Source organism: Coregonus clupeaformis, chromosome 18, assembly GCF_020615455.1.
Source record: "Coregonus clupeaformis isolate EN_2021a chromosome 18, ASM2061545v1, whole genome shotgun sequence".
NCBI lineage: Eukaryota > Metazoa > Chordata > Actinopteri > Salmoniformes > Salmonidae > Coregonus > Coregonus clupeaformis.
In genome coordinates, this window is record NC_059209.1 from 41,619,021 (window position 1) to 41,641,184 (window position 22,164).

Genomic DNA, 22,164 nt, shown 5'->3' on the forward strand with positions numbered 1-22,164 from the left:
AGCAGGGGGACACGTCTGGCACTGCAGGATTTGAGTCCCTGGCGGCGTAGTGTGTTACTGATGGTAGGCTTTGTTACTTTGGTCCCAGCTCTCTGCAGGTCATTCACTAGGTCCCCCCGTGTGGTTCTGGGATTTTTGCTCACCGTTCTTGTGATCATTTTGACCCCACGGGGTGAGATCTTGCATAGAGCCCCAGATCGAGGGAGATTATCAGTGGTCTTGTATGTCTTCCATTTCCTAATAATTGCTCCCACAGTTGATTTCTTCAAACCAAGCTGCTTACCTATTGCAGATTCAGTCTTCCCAGCCTGGTGCAGGTCTACAATTTTGTTTCTGGTGTCCTTTGACAGCTCTTTGGTCTTGGCCATAGTGGAGTTTGGAGTGTGACTGTTTGAGGTTGTGGACAGGTGTCTTTTATACTGATAACAAGTTCAAACAGGTGCCATTAATACAGGTAACGAGTGGAGGACAGAGGAGCCTCTTAAAGAAGAAGTAACAGGTCTGTGAGAGCCAGAAATCTTGCTTGTTTGTAGGTGACCAAATACTTATTTTCCACCATAATTTGCAAATAAATTCATTAAAAATCCTACAATGTGATTTTCTGGATTTTTTCCCCTCAATTTGTCTGTCGTAGTTGACGTGTACCTATGATGAAAATTACAGGCCTCTCTCATCTTTTTAAGTGGGAGAACTTGCACAATTGGTGGCTGACTAAATACTTTTTTCCCCCACTGTATATACTTATTATGGACACAGTATGCTTACATTATTAGCTATCTTTGTTATTATTTGTTGTTATTTGTTATTAGTCCCATCCTTCAACTCTATTCAATACCTCCCATCTATCTCTTAACACCATCCATATAGGATTTCTATTTGCCATATATATTTCAACCGTACTGTGATGTTTTACAAAAGTTTTGAACCTTTCTATTCTCATTGCTTCTACAGATTGTGAATAAAAAATAAACATTTTTGCTAAAAGTATTATTATATTATTGATCGATTGACTATGACTTTTCAGATCACCCAGTAATGCTATCTGCAAAGTTAGCTCCAGGTAAATATTGCAATCCTTTAGCCATTCCTGGACCTGTGTCCAAAAACAAGCTACAAATGGACAGAACCAAAACAAAAATGATCTAATGATTCTGTCTCTTAACAGCAAAATCTGCAGAGCTGGGAAGATTGTATCCCCATATAAATAACATTCTATTGGTAGCAAGAATTTTATATAATAATTTAAATTGAAAGATTCAAATTTTTGAATCCGGTGTCGTTTTGCGTGTCAGTTCATAAACACTATGCCATGGGATCGGTACGTCAAAGATCTCTTTCCAACTATTTTGCAATCTATATGGGACGGCTGTCAATCCTTTGGTCCTTAAGTGATGAAACTGATATACTTTTTTATTTATCACAGTTTTCCTTAACCAATTATGTTCTTTAATGCAAGGCCGACAGACAAGTTCCTTACTTTCTCCCCCTTCCACTTTCCTCTTCCACTTTTGCGGTAAGGCTGCAATTATTTGGTTGTAATTTTGGGTAGAGCAGACATTTCCATATGTTTTTGTTAGCTGCATGTGCGACATAACTCCACCAGTCCTACCGATGATATCATTTACGAAGATTATACCTTTTTTAAACATTCTGTAGTTTCTGGAGGATTAAATTGAAATTGCAACCAACTTTCTATGGCTTGTTTTAGAAATAGTGATATTTGGGAGATGATTTCCTTTTCAAATAACTGCAAATGAGTTGTTGTAATCTGAATAAAGGGAAAAAGGCCTTTCTTGAACATTGGGTGAGACAATCTTACTAATTTGCTTGAGAACCAGTTCGGGTTTAAGTATAACTTTTGTATGACTGAAGCTTTTAGTGATAGGTCTAATGCTTTAATATTTAATAAAGACACTTGCCAGTGTTCATATTCATTATATAAATATGCCCTTTTAATTTTGTCTGGCTTGCCGTTCCAAATAAAATTGAATGTTTTTTTCTCATATAATTTAAAAAACTGTTCGCTAGGCGTAGGCAAGACCATAAGCAAATAGGTAAACTGGGATAATACTAAAGAGTTAATCAGGGTGATTTTTCCACAAATAGAAAGGTATTTTCCTTTCCATGGTAGTAAGATCTTATCTATTTTTGCTAACTTTCTATTAAAATTCATTGAAGTGAGATCATTTATTTCCTTTGGGATATGTATTCCGAGTATATCCACATCACCATCAGACCATTTTATTGGTAAACTACATGGTAATGTAAAAATTGTATTTTTTAGTGATCCAATACGTAATATAGTACATTTGTCATAATTTGGTTGTAATCCAGAGAGGTTAGAAAATGTATCTAGATCCTCTATGAGGCTGTGGAGGGATTCTAGTTGTGGATTTAAAAGAAAACATGAATCATCAGCATACTATGACACCTTTGTTTTTAAGCCCTGGATTTCTAATCCTCTGATATTATTATTGGATCTGATTTTAATAGCTAACATCTCGATGGCCACAATAAATAGATATGCCGATAGTGGACAACCTTGTTTCACTCCTCTTGACAGTTTAAAACTTTCTGAGAAATAGCCATTATTTACTATTTTACACCTAGGGTTAGTATACATGATTTTGACCCATTTTATAAGATATTCTCCAAAATGGAAATGCTCCAGGCATTTATATATAAACCCCAGTCGAACTTTATCAAATGCCTTTTCGAAGTCTGCTATGAATAGCAGGCCTGGTTTCCCATATTTTCCATAGTGTTATATTGTTTCCAATACTTGCCTTATATTATCTCCAATGTATCTTCCATGTAAAAAACCTGTCTGATTAGAATGAATAATATCCAACAATACCTTTTTAATTCTATATGCTATACATTTTGCTAGGATTTTTGCATCACAACACTGAAGTGTAAGGGGCCTCCAATTTTGTAAATGGACTGGATCTTTATATTTTCCACTTGTATCCTGTTTCAGTAATAATGAGATCAGACCTTCTTCTTGAGTGTCAGATAATCTACCATTTACATAGGAGTGGTTAAAACATGCTAATAACGGTCCTCTTAGTATATCAAAAAAGGTTTGGTATACCTCGACTGGTATGCCATCCAACCCTGGGGTTTTCCCAGACTTAAAGTCTTTAATTGCATCCAGAAGTTCCTCCTCTGTAATTTCACCTTCACATGAGTCTTTCTGTGTGGCTGTTAATTTGACATTATCAATAGAAAAAACATCTCTACAATTAGCTTCAGTTAGAGGAGATGGAGGCGACTGAAAAGAAAACATATGCTTAAAGTACTTTATTTCTTCCTTCAAAATATAATTTGGTGAATTATGGGTGACTCCGTCAATTGTAACCAGTTTCATTAAGTTCTTTTTGGTAGCATTCCTATGTTGAAGATTAAAAAAGAATTTTGTGCATTTTTCCCCATATTCCATCCAGTTTGCTTTATTTTTTTAATATATTACACTTGATCTTTCTTGAATAAGTTTCTCCATTTATTTTTGTTTTTCCTCTAATTTATTCTGAGCCTCTATGTTACAGTTTTTATTGCCATCTATCTGTTCTGTTAGACTTTCTATTTCCTTTCTTAGTATAAACTCTTTTGACCTAAATTGCTTTTGTTTTCGAGATGAGTACTGAATTGCATCGCCTCTAAAGGCACATTTAAAGGTGTCCCATACAATAAGGGGATTCGCTGTACCTATGTTATGTTGGAAAAAGTCAGTTATAAATTCCTTTGTTCTAATTATAAATAAATTATCATCCAATAGCCTTTGATTAAATTTCCAATATCCTCGCCCACATGGAAATTCAGTAAGAGTAATGTATATGCCTATTATATGATGGTCCGACCGCATTCTCTCCCCTATCAACACTTTTTTTACTTTTGGTGCCAACGAGAATGAGATAAGAAAGAAGTCAAGACGACTAGCTTGATTCAGTCTCCGCCATGTATATCTCACTAGATCAGTATATTTAAGCCTCCATATATCTACTAGTTGACATTCACAATTTCCTTAAGAGCATGTGGGTGATTGTTTGTGGTGTGATTTCCTTTACGGTCCATTGAGCTATTTAAAACAGTATTATAATCCCCCACCATAATAATATTGTCTTGAATTGCTTGCAGGGTTGATAATTTATTATATATATTGTCAAAGAATTGTGGATCATCATTATTTGGTCCGTAAAGGTTAATGAGCCATATCTGTTTATGGTCCAATAACATGTTTAAAATAATCCAGGTTATAGGGTTAGGGATCTTTCCATCATGATAGGACAATGAAACATTTGATTAGATGTATACTATATTTAAAAATGTATATCCCTCATCTACACAAAATTGAAAGCTCTCTCTCACTACCCCTGCTCATAGACCCCCGGTCGGCTCTGGGATATGCAACCATTTCCCCTCTCACTCACTTACAGTTTTTTCCAACTGCTTACACACAAAATCTTTTCATGTCACACGATTTTTGAAACCTCTCACTCAAAGTGCAAAACTACACACAAAATCTCCAAAACCATAAGCTATTTCTCAGCCTTTGACTCAGTTGTCAATTGCATAAAACACTTTTTTTCAAAACACTACACACAATTCTCTACCTAAAACACAAAAATCTAACAGGAAGTGACTTGCTTTCCTTTTCCAAACACAACCAATCAAAATGCTACACTTATTCACCAGGTCAAACACACTCTCCTCACATGTTCAAACACTAATTGCTTAACTGATCACTAACCAATCACTGCTTTACTGTAGTATAGGACTGTTTTGAACAATGGATGCCAACAATGGACAGAGAGCAAGAGGAGTAGGAGGGAGAGGCAGGGGACAACAACGAGGACAAATTCAAAGACGAATAGTTGGAAGAGGAGGAGTAGGAGGTAGAGGAAGAGGAAGAGGAAGAAGAGGACGAGGGCAAAGAAGAGAAGGAAGGAGAGCCATCTCTGATGAGATTAGGGCAACACTTGTTGATCATGTGATCAACCACGGTTTGACCATGAGAGAGGCTGGACTGAGAGTCCAGCCCAACTTGAGTCGATTTACAGTGGCGTCCATAAATCAAACCTTCAGAAATGAGAACAGGTATGCAACTATCTAATGACTATTTTAGCATTAAAGTAATGTACTGTAAAATACGTATGACTGCATAGTATTGCATAAACATTTGTAACTCTAAGCCATCCATTTACTGCACTGCATTGAATGAATGAGGTTGGTTATCATGCTGTACTACATTTTTGTGTACATTGTTTACAGTTCCTATGCTGAACACATACTGTGTTTGAATTTTGTACAGAGTGGAAAGGCAAAGACATCATGGAGGACGAGGAAGCTTGTTTACAGATGTACAGGAGACTGCAATTATAAATATGGTTTTGGCCAACAATGCAATTAGGATTTGAGAGATAAGAGAACATATCTTGAATAATGACACCATATTTAACAACATCAATGCTGTAAGCCTGTCGACCATACAACGCATCCTCCAATGGCACCAAGTGATGATGAAACAACTTTACAAGGTGCCATTTGAGAGAAACTCTGACAGAGTCAAGAATCTGCGACATGACTTTGTAGAGGTATGTATGCAACACTACTTCCAGTACTTCAGACATACCATATTTACTCATCTGTATATCCTTTTGTCTGTTACAGAGAGTATTGGAGATGGATGTCCATGTACATTTATTTATGTGGATGAGGTTGGCTTCAACCTCACCAAAACCAGGCGCCCGTGGAATAAATGTAATAGGACAGAGGGCAATTACCAATGTCCCTGGACAGCGTGGGGGTAATATAACTATGTGTGCTGCCATCACTCAAAACGGGGTCCTCCATCACAATGCCACACTGGGTCCGTACAACACCGGCCATATGCTCACTTTTCTGGATGCAATTTACACAATGCTTGTCCCTGATCCAGATCAGGAGCCTGCTAGATTTGTGGTTATATGGGACAATGTTAGTTTTCACCGGGCTGTTCTGGTCCAAAACTGGTTTGCCACCCATCCACAATTTGTAGTTTTGTACCTACCCCCATATTCACCTTTTCTAAATCCCATAGAGGAATTCTTCTCAGCCTGGCGCTGGAAAGTGTATGATCGCCAACCCCTATGCCCGCATGCCGCTTCTCCAGGAAATGGAGGACGCATGTGGGGACATAGAGGTTGCCTCTGTCCAAGGTTGGATACGCCATGCTAGGAGATACTTCCCTCGATGTTTGGCAAGAGAAAACGTATCTTGTGATGTGGACGAGTATTGTGGCCAGACCCAGCCCGGAGAAGAGATGAAGCGTAGCTTAGCACTGGTGACTGCCCCCCCTACCAATTCCTGGACTGCCCCCCCGGGACCCCACACACACAATTGTGTTCTTTACTGTATTCTAAAGAATATACTTTTGGTTTACATATGTTTATGGTTTTGTTGTATGCTACTGTATACAACAGTAATGTTTGGCCTAATAAATATTTTCTGTTTCTACATTGCATTGGTGTTTACAGTGTACTTGTTACCCCTCTCAGTAGATTACTTTCACTGTAGAACATTGTATTGAAATGTAGATATAAGCCTATGAAAGACCAAAGAGCTTTAGATTTAGAACAACAGTGTTTACATGGTATATCCAAAAATTTACTATTATGAAAGAAGTGTATGCCATTTAATGCAAATGCTTCATTCTGACATGTGTTTATGGCATTTTGAATGCAGTGTTACATTTTGAAGGACATGTGAGGCATTTTGCATTTTGTGTGTGCAGTTTTGGGAATTGTGTGTAGAGTTTTGAAAAAAGGAGACATCGTTTTGAAAACGTGTGTAAGCAGTTGGAAAAAACTGTAACGCCGCACCTTTTCAAACACAAAAATGCACCCGCATCCACATCTGCCGCAAGGGAGAAAGGACGCCAGAGAGAACACAGGACCAACCACAACAACCTCCCGCCAAAAAAGCCATGTTCTAATTATTTATATTTAAAGATGTATTATACGTTTGATCCTTTTATAAAATACTATACTTACTATAAATGTTATTTAATATTACAATCCCTATCATTGCTAGTATCAGGTGCTCCAATAATCGACTCCTCTATTACAACTTTTAGAATAGCCATGGAGTAGTCTTTGTGTCTCTGAACATTTGGTTGTCAATATATAGTTTATCCACCACGAGTGCAACACGTTTCCCTTTTAATCTGTTTTCCTTGAAGATTGGATACAGAACTTTGCGCCTTTCTACAATCTCCCTCGGGAACTGATCATTCATGCCTATTTTCGTGCCAGCAAGTCTTTTTCCTAGGCTTTTCACCATAGCTTTATCCTTAAAAAAAAGCAAATTTGGCAATGATTGGGCGCTCATATTTCTGTCCTCTTTTTCCGAAACGGTGTACACGTTCGAGTTGGATTTTATCGACAGCCTCGAGTGGGATTTGTAGCGCTGTATGCAGGAAGTCCTTCATAATATTCTCTGTTATTTCTCCCTCCTTTTCCTGAATACCCGTAAGTACTATATTTTCCCTCATCGATCTAGTTTGGATGTCTAGTAAGGCTTCTCTCAGAAGGTTCTTCTCCTTTTTTAGTTCCCTAACGTCCGTTTCCATTTTAGAGACTGTCACTTTAAATTTTTTGGTTTCTTTCTCCATTACCAAAGCTTTTTCGTCACTCATTTGAAGACTCGCTTTCAACTCTTTTACGTCTTTACTGACCAATTCTAGTATGCCCAATTTGTCATTTATCGACTTCAACAGGTCGCTTTCCACACTTACCATACCCAGTGATGAAAAGCATATATCATCTGTATCAGTCGATGAGTCGCGTTTCCTTTTGGGGATCGGCTCTCCACGCTTATCTTCAGTCATGTTTGGGTGTTGTGTGTTGTTGTAATATTTGTCGATATATTTCTCTAGCCTTATGATCTGTTTTGTGTTATTATCCAGATTGAATTATATTAACTGTGAATATATGAAATGCTAATATTTAGTCTAACTTACTGATTTTGAATATTATGTTTTTATCTTGAGGCGCTTTCTATTCAATACGCCATCTTGTCTACGCGTGCCCCCACCACAGTCGTAGCTGGTTTGTTTGTGTACGTCCATGTTCCCAGTCACCTTGCCATGGTTAAATGCGGTGGTATGTGCTTTCAGCTTTGCGCGAATGCTGCCATCTATCCACGTTTTTTGGTTAGGATAAGTTCTAATCGTCACAGGTGGAACAACATCCTCTATGCACTTCCTGATGAACCCAGTCATGAGTCAGTGTATACGTCGACATTATACGTGAGTTCCTGTACGTTACCACAATCCCATCATGAGTTAATCTTGAAACAAACCCCTCTGCCTTTCTTTTTCCTGGAGAGTTCTTTCTTCCGGTCCGCGCTAAGTCTGTTCGAACAGTCGTGCCAAAGAAAGCTGGGTAACTTTGTGTTAGAAAAGACCATGCGAAAAAGTCGAAGGCAAATGTTAAATTCTCAAACCTACTTATCTACAAAGACTGTTCACCTTCAAAGGCTTTGTTCATTTCTTTACTATTAGAAAGAGAAGTGGAAAGGGCTGAACATTTAGACATAGGCACTCACCGCTGTGTCCGATGATAGCTGCCTTGTTTGCGTCGTCCCATGTCTCTAATGCATCCATTTCTGTCTGTGGTTGTGTCCAACTTGGTGTCTTCTGCCTCGGCTTTCCTCTCATCAGCCTTGAGTGGATGGCAAGTTGTTGTCTCAGTGCTGTGGATAAGAAAAATGGATTTAGTCTCTCTCTCTCTCTCTCTCTCTCTCTCTCTCTCTCTCTCTCTCTCTCTCTCTCTCTCTCTCTCTCTATACAGCGCCTTCAGAAAGTATTCATACCACTTGACCTATTCCACATTTTGTTGTGTTACAACCTGAATTCAAAATGGAGTAAATATATTTTTGTCTCACTCATCTACACACAATAACCCATAATGACAAAGTGAAAATGTGTTTTTAGACATTTTTGCAAATATATTCCAAATTAAATACAGAAATCTCATTTGTATAAGTACTCACACCCCTGAGTCAGTACTTTGTAGAAGCACCTTTGGCAGCGATTACAGCTGTGAGTCTTTCTGAGTAAGTCTTTAAGAGCTTTCCACACCTGGATTGGTCAACATTTGCCCATTATTCTTTTCAAAATTCTTCAAGCTCTGTCAAATTGGTTGTTCATCATTGCTAGACAACCATTTTCAGGTCTTGCCATAGATTTTGAAGTATACTGAACAAAAATATAAGCACAACATGTAAAGTGTTGGTCCTATGTTTCATGAGCTGAAATAACAGATCCCAGACATGTTCCATACACACACAAAGCTTATTTCTGATTGGCAGTGTCAAACGAAGGAAGTGTGGCAAAGCGATTCACTTTCGTTCTGAATACAAAGTGTTAGGTTTGGGGCAAATCCAAAACAACACATTACTGTCTACCACTCTCCATATTTTCAAGCATAATGGTGGCTGCATCATGTTATGGGTATGCTTGTCATCGTTAAGGACTGGGGAGATTTTCAGGATAAAAATAAACTAAACACAGGCAAAATCCTAGAGGAAAACCTGGTTCAGTCTGCTGTCCACCAGACACTGGGAGACGAATTCACCTTTCAGCAGGACAATAACCTAAAACACAAGGCCAAATCTACACTGGAGTTGCTTACCAAAAAGACAGTGAACAAAAGATCCAATTCAGGAAAGTCTAATTTCTGGTTGAAATGCTGGTGAATGACCGCTGATCTAATATCCAGTTATTTTCGTCTGTAGGTAATAATGCTAGGAACGTTCTGAACAAATAATGTAAGAAATAACACAAAAAATTGAAATACTGCAAAGTTGGCCACGAGCTAGGAACAGGGCGACCATGTCTGTTGGTGCCATCTTGTGATACAGTTTGATATGCGTTGATGCGTCGTTCTGGTAAGCATTCTGCATGTAGGGCCTATTTTCTCTCTCTGTATGGTATTTTCTCTCTCTCTTTTCTATTTTTCCCACCCAGACCCTGATAACACCAGAGGTCAGCTATTCCTCATTCAAATGAGCTGTCAGTTGAAATGCAGTTATTTACATGCTTCAGTTGCCCTGACATCTTCTGAAATTATTTTCTGCATCTCGAGTCTCAAGGTTGGCAGGCGTAGCAATGCGGAGGCTTTGGCAAGTTGAACAGTCAAAGTTGAGCCCAAACAGAGACAGAGTTCCTTGAGCTTATCCTTCTGTGGAGAAACTACGGCTTATATTTACTGCATAGTAGCTACTATCAGACCCACATACTAAACTATTAGGCCAAAAGTAGTGCACTATATAGGGAATACTCAGACTTCTCTGTGCCCTCTCCTTATTACCGTACTGTGTTTTAGTCATGGAAGATTGGAGTGTAATTATGCATCCTTTGGAGTGTCTCTGTCCGATTGTAATGAGAAGACAACCAGGAGTTGTTTGCCTCCTCCTCTTCCTCTGCTAAGGACAGCCTCCCCCTCTCTCTCTGCTAGACAACCTCCTCCTCTTCCTCTGCTAAGGACAGCCTCCTCCTCTTCCTCTGCTAAAGACAGCCTCCTCTTCCTCTACTAAAGACAGCCTCCTCCTCTTCCTCTGCTAAAGATAGCCAGAGTCAGATGCTCAGGGCTTTCTGTTCTCTCCCACCTCGTTATTATAGACTGAGGGCAACACATACAGACATGGGCGGGAACACACACATGCGCACACAGACACACAAACACGGGCGAGAACACACATACATACACACACACACACGTCTGCAAGGGCCTGCAGTGTCAAACTAATAAAAAAAGTAAAAGTTCAGCCTGGATGCGCTCCAACATGACGGTGCGTGTTAAAGGTGATGGGTGCAATGAAGACAGCTAATGCTCGCTAGACTGGGTGGTTAAAATGATCAAGGGACGGAGACTGAGGCTGATAGAGGAGAGGAATATTAAAACGTGAACATGATGATGATTAACTTCTACTTTTATTCTGTTGGGGAGAAAAAGTGGACTTAGCCTATCAGTTGTCTATACTCTTAGAAAGAAAAGTGCAATCTAGAACCTAAAAAGGTTATTCGGCCGTCCCCATAGGAGAACTGTTTTTGGTTCCAGGTAGAACCCTTTTGGGTTCCATGAAGGACCCTTTCCACAGAGGGTTTTACATGGAACCCAAAATAGTTATACCTGGAACCAGAAAGGGTTCTACGTGGAATCAAAAAGAGTTCTCCTATGGAGACAGCCGAAGAATCCTTTTGAAACCCTTTTTTCTATGAGTGTAGATTGCTATTTGCAGTGGCGTCATGGACCGTTTTCTATTCTGAATGGGTACTGATGGCCAAGTGAAATATCTTTGCAGATTTGTCTTGACGGCTGTTATCTTGAAAATATATCAATTTGTTTTTCATTCTGACTAACAGTACACAATTAAGCTCTGAAGTATATTTTAAATAAAATCAAATAAAATCAAATGTTATTTGCAACCTGCGCCGAATACAACAGGTGTAGACATACCCGTGAAAAGCTTACTTACAGCCCTTAACCAACAATGCAGGTAGGGAGGCTATATACAGGGGGGTACCGGTGCAGAGTCAATGTGCGGGGGCACCGGCTAGTGAGGTAGTTGAGGTAGTTGAGGTAATATGTACATGTGGGTAGAGTTAAAGTGACTATGCATACGAGGTTATTTTCCTGGCAACACTCTGCCAGGGCTCTCACCTCCTCTCTGTAGGCTGGCTTATCAAATCAAATCAAATCAAATTGTATTGGCCACATGCGCCGAATACAACAGGTGCAGACATTACAGTGAAATGCTTACTTACAGCCCTTAACCAACAGTGCATTTATTTTAAATAAAAAAGTAGAATTAAACAAAAAAGTGTTGAGAAAAAAAGAGCAGAAGTAAAATAAAATAACAGTAGGGAGGCTATATATACAGGGGGGTACCGGTGCAGAGTGAATGTGCGGGGGCACCGGCTAGTTGAGGTAGTTGAAGTAATATGTACATGTGGGTAGAGTTAAAGTGACTATTCATAAATAATGAACAGAGTAGCAGCAGCGTAAAAAGATGGGGTGGGAGTGGGGGGGCAGTGCAAATAGTCCGGGTAGCCATGACTAGCTGTTCAAGCAGTCTTATGGCTTGGGGGTAGAAGCTGTTGAGAAGCCTTTTGGACCTAGACTTGGTGCTCCGGTATCGCTTGCCGTGCGGTAGCAGAGAGAACAGTCTATGACTAGGGTGGCTGGAGTCTTTTACAATTTTGATGGCCTTCCTCTGACACTGCCTGGTATAGAGGTCCTGGATGGCAGGAAGCTTGGCCAAAGTGATGTACTGGGCCGTACGCACTACCCTCTGTAGTGCCTTGCGGTCGAAGGCCAGCAGTTGCCATACCAGGCGGTGATGAAACCAGTCAGGATGCTCTCGATGGTGCAGCTGTAGAACTTTTTGAGGATCTGAGGACCCATGCCAAATCTTTTCAGTCTCCTGAGGGGAATAGGCTTTGTCGTGCCCTCTTCACGACTGTCTTGGTGTGTTTGGACCATGATAGTTTGTTGGTGATGTGGACACCAAGGAACTTGAAGCTCTCAACCTGTTCCACTACAGCCCCGTCGATGAGAATGGGGGCGTGCTCAGTCCTCTTTTTTTTCCTGTAGTCCACAATCATCTCCTTTGTCTTGGTCACATTGAGGGAGAGGTTGTTATCCTGGCACCACACGGCCAGGTCTCTGACCTCCTCCCTATAGGCTGTCTCATCGTTGTCGGTGATCAGGCCTACCACTGTTGTGTCGTCGGCAAACTTAATGATGGAGTTGGAGTCGTGCCTGGCCATGCAGTCATGGGTGAACAGGGAGTACAGGAGGGGACTGAGCACGCACCCCTGAGGGGCCCCCGTGTTGAGGATCAGCGTGGCAGATGTGTTGTTACCTACCCTTACCACCTGGGGGAGGCCCGTCAGGAAGTCCAGGATCCAGTTGCAGAGGGAGGTGTTTAGTCCCAGGATCCTTAGCTTAGTGATGAGCTTTGAGGGCACTATGGTGTTGAACGTTGAGCTGTAGTCAATGAATAGCATTCTCACGTAGGTGTTCCTCTTGTCCAGGTGGGAAAGGGCAGTGTGGAGTACAATAAAGATTGCATCATCTGTGGATCTGTTGGGGCGGAATGCAAATTGGAGTGGGTCTAGAATGTAAAATGTAAAATGTAAAAAATGTCTAGGGTTTCTGGGATAATAGTGTTGATGTGAGCCAAGACCAGCCTTTCAAAGCACTTCATGGCTACAGACGTCAGTGCTACGGGTCTGTAGTCATTTAGGCAGGTTATCTTAGTGTCTTTGGGCATGGGGACTATGGTGGTCTGCTTGAAACATGTTGGTATTACAGACTCAGTCAGGGACATGTTGAAAATGTCAGTGAAGACACTTGCCAGTTGGTCAGCACATGCTCGGAGTACACGTCCTGGTAATCCGTCTGGCCCTGCGGCCTTGTGAATGTTGACCTACTTAAAAGTCTTACTCACATCAACTACGGAGAGCGTGATCACATAGTCATCCGGAACAGCGTGTGCTCTCATGCAAGCTTCAGTGTTGCTTGCCTCGAAGCGAGCATAGAAGTTGTTTAGCTCGTCTGGTAGGATTGTGTCACTGGGCAGCTCGCGGCTGTGCTTCCCTTTGTAGTCTGTAATAGTTTTCAAGCCCTGCCACATCCGACGAGCATCAGAGCCGGTGTAGTACGATTCAATCTTAGTCCTGTATTGTCTCTTTGCCTGTTTGATGGTTCGACGGAGGGCATAGTGGGATTTCTTATAAGCGTCCGCTGGCCTTGGCCATCCATCACGTTAACATAATTCCCACATCCATTTACCTGAAAAGAGCCTGAAATATGACTATAATCAGCACTAACAAGCAGAACAAGAGTAAAATGTTTATTTATTGTGTTAGCTCCTGTTGTTATTGTTAGTTCCCTGTGTGCTCTAGATAAATAAGTTCTGGAGGTGAACTGGGCACAAAGCTCTCGTTACCCAGAAAGCTGTAGTTGTTTGTTATTCAATGTCAGAGCTAAGAGCTGGGGCTGATGAGAATTCTAAATGAAATCGATTCTGCCATCACCAATGCACTCTCCCTTGATCCTGCTGGGCCCAGACAGGAATTTATGGGAGAAACCTTCTAAGCTATAAGCGCCTGGATTTATCGCAGCCCGTGTATACCTGTGAGCTCCCTCTCTCCCTCTTTCTCCTCTCACTCCTCTCTCTCTCTCTCTCTCCCTCTCTCTCTCTCCCTCTCTCTCTCTCTCTCTCTCTCTCTCTCTCTCCCTCTCTTTCTTTCTCCCCCCTCTCTCTCTCTCTCTCTTTCTCCCCCTCTCTCTCTCTCTCTCTCTCTCTCTCTCTCTCTCTCTCTCTCTCTCTCTCTCTCTCTCTCTCTCTCTCTCTCTCTCTCTCTCTCTCTCTCTCTCTCTCTCTCTCTCTCTCTCTCTCCCTCTGTCTCTCTCTCTAAGTTTCAGAGCCATATGAAATCATTTTGTAATAGTAATCCATAACCGCTGGCTGCTGGGAGTGCCTGGGAGGGAGTGTTTGAAGGTACTTAAAGGGACTATTCAAAGCACACTCTCACTGACAAAAGTGCTTGTAAAAGGAAAGTATTTGATGAAGAGAAGTTATGTGGACTGTAATCGCCAGGAATCCTGGCAGAACCTGTGACAGGTCGAAAACAGGTGAAAAGACTAGCTAAAATAAGTCATAGGTTGAGGAGGACTCTCTCAGTGCCTGCATTAAGGTGAAAACTGCTCTCTGTGGGGAAATAACATTCTTTCTATGCCATGAAGACGTATGTTTTTGTTAACATAGCTATATCCACCATGACCAACACTCATCATTAGAAATAATGCACATAAAGAGATGGTTTAAATTCACAGGGTTTACAAAGGTATGCCAGTTTTGGGTCATACATACCGGAGGAGGTTGGTGGGAGGAGCTATAGGAAGACGGGCTCATTGTAATGGCTGGAATGGAATTAATGGAACGGGGTCTAACATGTGGTTTCCATATGTTTGATGTGTTTGATAATAGCGTTCCATTGATTCCATTCCAGTCTTTACAGTAAGCCAGTCCTCCTATACCCCATCCAAACCAGCCTCCTCTGATACATACCATCAAGACATTTGTTTTCCGAATAAAGATGAACACTCCTGTCATAGTAATGATATACTCCAATGGTTTTCTGTATAACCACATTCTGCTGATGTGGAACACTAATACTGGATACATCAGGAGTATAACCTGGCTTGTGCACACACTAATACTGGATACATCAGGAGTATAACCTGGCTTGTGCATGTCAGAGTGACTCATGCCTCCTGGCACAGTGGACCAGGCTCCGGTGGGCTCTGTTGCTCTGTCATGTGGCACTGCTGCTATTGTGGTGTATCATGTGGAAGTGGGGGGCAAAAAACAACAGATGGAGCAGAATCTACACTAGACAGTGTCCGTTTGTATCTGCCTGTGTGTGTAAGGCTATGAAGGATGTTTTACCGTGTAACCCAGTAGATCCGGTCAATGAAAAGACAAGGGGGGGAAAAAAACGAAAGTGTCAAATTGTTTACTTTCACAAACCATCTGGACATCTGTTGAACTCAACTGAACCCAGCAGCAACATCATCATCGACTGCCAAAGCCCAGGGAGGATAACCATAGTGTGTGTTTAATTTCATTCAAAACGTTATAGTGACATGAATTGCTACAATACTTGAGGAGGGCTATGCTGTAATCCACCATGTGCTAGAGGGAATACTCAGCTACCGTTGGAGGGATATTCTGACTCACAACACCGGCCGACAGACAGCATACAGGTGAGCACTGTGCAGGTAACATGAAGCGGACGCAGCAAGTACTGTAACACAGTGTTGCTTTAATGTGGTGTACTGTACACACACAAACCGCACGCACACACACACACACACACACACACACACACACACACACACACGCAGCACCTCTAATGACAGTGTAAAAAAATAAGTTATAAAATTAAATGGGAGAATTTGCATCCACTCTGAATGTAAAGCTGACATATTTTCCTCCTGCATGGTTGTGTCTATATCTATCATTCCTTCTCTCTGCACAGGCACTTCCAAATGGAGTGTTTACCCAAAATGTGTGCCAGACCATCTCGGGACTTTTAAGATGATAGATGGAAGCTGCATAGAGCAGAGTGTTACAGTTTTTTTGGATTGCTTACACACTAAAATTTAAAGTAGTACACTATTAGCAAAACCTTACACTCAAGAAGCAAAACATCAGCCCATATTTGCACAACTATAAGCACATTGTCAACCTTACACTTGTTGCAAAACTCTACACACAGTGATTGGCAAAACACTAAACACACTTAACATACATTACACACAAAAATCTATCATGAAGTCACGTCCTTGCAATACCAAAGCACTGACTGTCAAATTACCACACCGTCCAACCAATTGGTTCAACACAGTCATCAGGTGTGCAAACACTCGTTTGCTTAATTGTAGACACACCAATCAGGTGTATAAGCACTATAAAAAGCAGCAGGTGAGTTCATCGGTCTTCAAGCACAATGGAAAGAGTCAGAGAAAGAGTAAGACGAGGAGGAGGAGGAGGACGACGAGGAGAACGAGGAGGAGGACGAGGAGAACGAGGAGAACGAGGAGGACGAGGAGAACGAGGAGGACGAGGAGGACGAGGAGAACGAGGAGGAGGACGAGGAGAACGAGGAGGACGAGGAGGACGAAGAGAACGAGGAGGACGAGGAGGAGAATGAGGAGGACGAGGAGGAGGAGGAAGGGGAGGAAGAGGAAGAGGAAGAGGAAGAGGAAGAGGAAGACAAGAAGGTGCTCAAAGAGGACCGAATCTGACAAATGAGATCCGCGCAACACTGGTTGACCACATTGTCAACCACGGCCTGACGCTGAGGGAGGCTGGACTGCGAGTACAGCCAAATCTAATCCGATATACAGTGGCAAGTGTGATGAGAACATTTCGACTGGAAAATAGGTATTGTAAAAATATCATCAAAAACATCTGCACGGTTTCAGTAACTGCTTACAGTACTATATTCTATGCACTATCAGCACTTCTGTTACCTTTTCCTGTGAAATTACTGTACTATTGTATACTGTTTTTTTTTCTACATAGGATTGAGGGTCAGGGACGACAAGGGGGAAGGCCTCCTATGTTCACAGAACAGCAAGAGAGGGAGATAGTAAACATGGTTTTGGCCAACAATGCTATAACACTCAAGCAGCTCCAAGCTAACATTGTCAATAACCACGCCATTTTCAACGATATCCATCAGGTCTCAACATCAACACTGGCACGCATCCTAAAAAAAATAACATATTCAAATGAAGCAAATTTATCGAGTGCCTTTCGAGCGCAATTCCGAAAGGGTGAAACGACTGCGGCATGATTATGCAGAGGTATGTATTCACTTTAGCAGTGTGATCTTGCATACTGTCTCATAATCTTTTACTGTACTGTAATATGTATACTAGATCTACACTGAACTACACAATTTTGCCTGACACTGTTTTTCAGAGAGTTTTACGAATGGATGGAGAGGAGATCCAGCATGAGTTCATTTACGTAGATGAGGCTGGGTTCAACCTGACGAGAACACGAAGGAGGGGAAGAAACATCATTGGCCACAGGGCTATAGTCAATGTCCCAGGGCAACGTGGGGGTAATATAACACTCTGTGCAGCCATTACACAGAATGGGGTCCTCCACCGCCATGCCCATATGGGCCCTTACAACACAGCACTCATACTTACATTCTTGGACCAATTGCACAACATAACAGCAGCAAATCAAATCGATCATATGCAATACATTGTTGTCTGGGACAATGTGTCTTTCCACCGCTCTGCTCTGGTTCAGAACTGGTTTCAGCAACATCCACATTTCACCGTCCTATATCTTCCACCATACTCTCCATTCCTCAACCCTATAGAAGAGTTTTTCTCGGCATGGCGGTGGAAGGTATATGATCTCCGTCTCCAGGCTGAGGTACCCCTCATCCAAGCCATGGAGGAGGCCTGTGACCAGATGGAGGTAGCAGCAATGCAAGGATGGATTCGTCATTCAAGACGTTTCTTTCCAAGGTGTCTTGCTAATGACAACATTGCCTGCGATGTTGATGAAATTCTCTGGCCAGATCCAGCTAGGCGAAGAGACAATGTCTAGTTATTTTTTTTATTTTTTTTTGAACTTACAATACGTAAAGTGACGTTTGGTTACAGTATTATGAATCTCCATGTCAACATTTTGGGCGTGTTGAGAAATAAATGAGTTTCTTCAGTCTGCAACATTGGTCTTGTGTAGTGTTTGGTGAATTTACATTATATTTGTACTTTGTTGAGAGTAGCCTACTCTAATCATAGGGAAGTAGAAGTGCTAAAAGTGTTTTAGGTTTATCACAGCAGAGTGTAACTCGTGCAAACAGAGTATAGTAATGTGAAACGTGTGTGTTTCATATGGTAACAAAGTGTGGTTTTTAAAAAGAAGTGTATAGTTTTTACAAGAGTGTTTAATTTTGCAAAGGATCTGTAGTGTTTTGCTAATTGGGTGTGTGGTTGTGCTAATTGTGTGTAGTGTTTTGAAAACACGGGCCCTGTTTTGAAAATCGTGCTTAAGCAATCAAAAAAAACTGTAAAACTTACAATACGTAAAGTGACGTTTGGTTACAGTATTATGAATCTCCATGTCAACATTTTGGGCGTGTTGAGAAATAAATGAGTTTCTTCAGTCTGCAACATTGGTCTTGTGTAGTGTTTGGTGAATTTACATTATATTTGTACTTTGTTGAGAGTAGCCTACTCTAATCATAGGGAAGTAGAAGTGCTAAAAGTGTTTTAGGTTTATCACAGCAGAGTGTAACTCGTGCAAACAGAGTATAGTAATGTGAAACGTGTGTGTTTCATATGGTAACAAAGTGTGGTTTTTAAAAAGAAGTGTATAGTTTTTACAAGAGTGTTTAATTTTGCAAAGGATCTGTAGTGTTTTGCTAATTGGGTGTGTGGTTGTGCTAATTGTGTGTAGTGTTTTGAAAACACGGGCCCTGTTTTGAAAATCGTGCTTAAGCAATCAAAAAAAACTGTAAATGGAGCCTCCATGGTGATGTAACACCTGATTCTAGAACAGCCTTCATGTTCTATCTTCCGTTCCTTCCAATAATGATGTACTGCTGTGATTGGATATGTTCTTACAAGTACAGTAGGACTTGTTGTATGCCCCTTAGGTATTGTGAGTACAGTATATGAATAGTTTATTTCCAAAAATGCTATATTTTTCACATTTGTGTTTATTCACCAGAAATGATTACTTATGGGTACCTTCATGTGTGTGTAAAATTGTCATGTCAGATTTTTTATTCATAGATTTTAGGTGTGTATTAAAATGTTTTTATTTTGGAAAACGCTATATATCCATTATTTAGCTAGGATGGAATGTTAATATACTGTATATTTGCCTGTGTTATTTGGTTGTAAGTCGCTCTCACCTAGCTATCTTAAGATGAATGCACTGACTGTAAGTTGCTCTGGATAAGAGCATCTGCTAAATGTAAAATGTAAATGTTTAACATAACTGTTTTATTCATTTTGTGAATTTTCTTTTGTCACATTTCTCATTTGTACAGTTGTTTATAAAAAATTAAAAAACATTTTTACATTTGACTGTGTAAAACCTAGCAGAACTACTTATTTCTCTGAGTGTGAGGTGGATATATAGCGTTTTGCAAAAACACATGATTATTTGTCTCTATAAAAATGCAACCAAGTGATAGATCTCAAACACATATGTCTGTCATTGAACAACCACATGCCATGATTAGATAGTGAAAAAACACACCAATCTCTTTCATAAGTTCTTTAAACAACAAAACTATTTTACCGACATTTTGAAAATGAATATATAGCATTTTGGAAATAATATTTTCATATTTTAATTTTAATGGCCTACTCTTAACTGCTATGGTGTGAAGAGTTTCATTATGAACGTAAGATTCCATTCAGTCCTACTCATCCACTTTTCCTGGTCACTGTGAACGGGTGTGTTTTCTGTTTTGCAAGATTTTGGTTGCCATGCCAGCCACATGCACAGGATAGATCCTGCTAATGTCAAGAAGACCTGTCCATGTCTAATAGAACTTGTGAATAACAAGAAGCCCTATTTGAGGAGATACCAGGAAGCATCGATACAGCTAGCCCCAAAACAGGAAGGAGAAGCAAAAAACAAGATGGTAGACCAATACGTTAAACAACAACATGACCCCAGCCGGTCAGGGAGAGGGCAGTATGTCAACATACAGTATATAGGCCTACTGTTATAGCAACTGGTCCAAATGCATGGATTATGGTCCTCCTCGTTGACGTTGACACATTACATAATAATTAATAAATAATTAATCATTTAGCAGACGCTCTTATCCAGAGCGACTTACAGGAGCAATTAGGGTTAAGTGCCTTGCTTAAGGGCACATCGACAGATTTTTCACCTAGTCGGCTCGGAGATTAGAACCAGCGACCTTTCGGTTACTGGCACAACGTTCTTAACCATACAGGTTATACAGTCGATAGGCAGAGAAGACAAACATGGTGTGACCGGAACCAGTGCTGAAAACAAAATGGTGGGTTGCCAGGTCTGAGAATGAACAGTGACTTTGGGGGAGAATTGGTACAGGCAGTGGGCTTCTAAACACATCACTAAGACAGAGTCAGTAATGGCAACTCAGGGTGATATGTCCACTGTCCATGGACAGTACTACTACCCTGAAACCACAGTGAAGATGGTTATAAGGAAGTAGAAGTGAACTGAAATCAAATCTAAATGTATTTGTCATTTGCACAGGATGCAGCAGGTGTAAATGGTACAGTGAAGCGCTTACTTGCAAGCACTTTCCTCAAGAGTGCAGTATCAATATATTTAAAAAAAAAACATAGAAAAAGTGTCAATGCCTCCATTGTTGTTTTTTTTAGACCACACTTATGTCAGATAAAATGTTTAAAAAAGAACACTCACGAATATACACTATATACATGATCAATACCAATAACGATTGAGGTAGTTACAGTGAGCTCCAAAGTATTGGGACAGTGACTTTTTGTTGTTGTTGTTGTTTTGGCTCTGTACTCCAGCACTTTGGATTAATTAATTAACATTGATGTGGATGCTACCATGATTACGGATAATCCTGAATGAATCGTGAATAATGATGAGTGAGAAAGTTACAGACGCACAAATATCATGCCCCCCCAAAAATAGGAAGGAAACCACTCAGAGATTTCACCATAAGGCCAATGGTGACTTTAAAACAGTTGCATAGTTTAATGGCTGTGATAGGAGAAATCTAAGGATGGATCAACAACATTGTAGTTACTCCACAATACTAACCTAATTGACAGAGTGAAAAGAAGGAAGCCTGTACATAATACAAATATTCCAAAATATGCATCCTGTTTGCAACAAGGCACTAAAGTAATACTGCAAAAGAATATGAAAATGCTATTCACTTTTTGTCCTGAATACAACGTGTAATGTTTTGGATAAATCCAATACAACACATTAATGAGTACCACTCTCCATATTTTCAAACATAGTGGTGGCTGCATCATGTTATGGGTATGCTTATAATCATTAAGGACTGGGGAGTTTTTCAGGATAAAAAAGAAATGGAATGGAACTAAGCACAGGCAAAATCCTAGAGGAAAACCTGGTTCAGTCTGCTTTCCACCAGACACTGGGAAATGAATTCACCTTCCAGCAGGACAATAACCTAAAACACAAGGCCAAATCTACACTGGAGTTGCTTACCAAGAAGACAGTGAATGTTCCTCAGTGGCCGAGTTACAGTTTTGACTTAAATCTATTAGAAAATCTATGGCAAGACCTGAAAATGGTTGTCTAGCAGTGATCAACAACCATTTTGACAGCGCTTGAAGAATTGTGAAAAAATTATTGGCAAACTTTGCACAATCCAGGTATGGAAATCTCTTAGAGATTTACCCAGAAAGACTCACAGCTGTAATCGCTGCCAAAGCTGTTTCAACAAAGTATTGACTCAGGGGTGTGAATACTTGTGTAAATGGGCCCTGTGTAGCTCAGTTGGTAGAGCATGGCACTTGCAACGCCAGGGTTGTGGGTTCGATTCCCACT

At 40.7% G+C, this 22,164-nt stretch overlaps 1 protein-coding gene across 1 annotated transcript in view; it reads right to left on the reverse strand.

The window, feature by feature from the left end:
* Positions 1-22,164, reverse strand: part of LOC121530788 (serine/arginine repetitive matrix protein 4) — a 100,067-nt gene that overhangs the window by 22,708 nt on the left and 55,195 nt on the right. Inside the window, exon 2 of the mRNA XM_041836024.2 lies at positions 8,587-8,733. Within this exon, the coding sequence (XP_041691958.1) occupies positions 8,587-8,733 (147 nt within the window). The remainder of the gene's footprint in view (positions 1-8,586; positions 8,734-22,164) is intronic.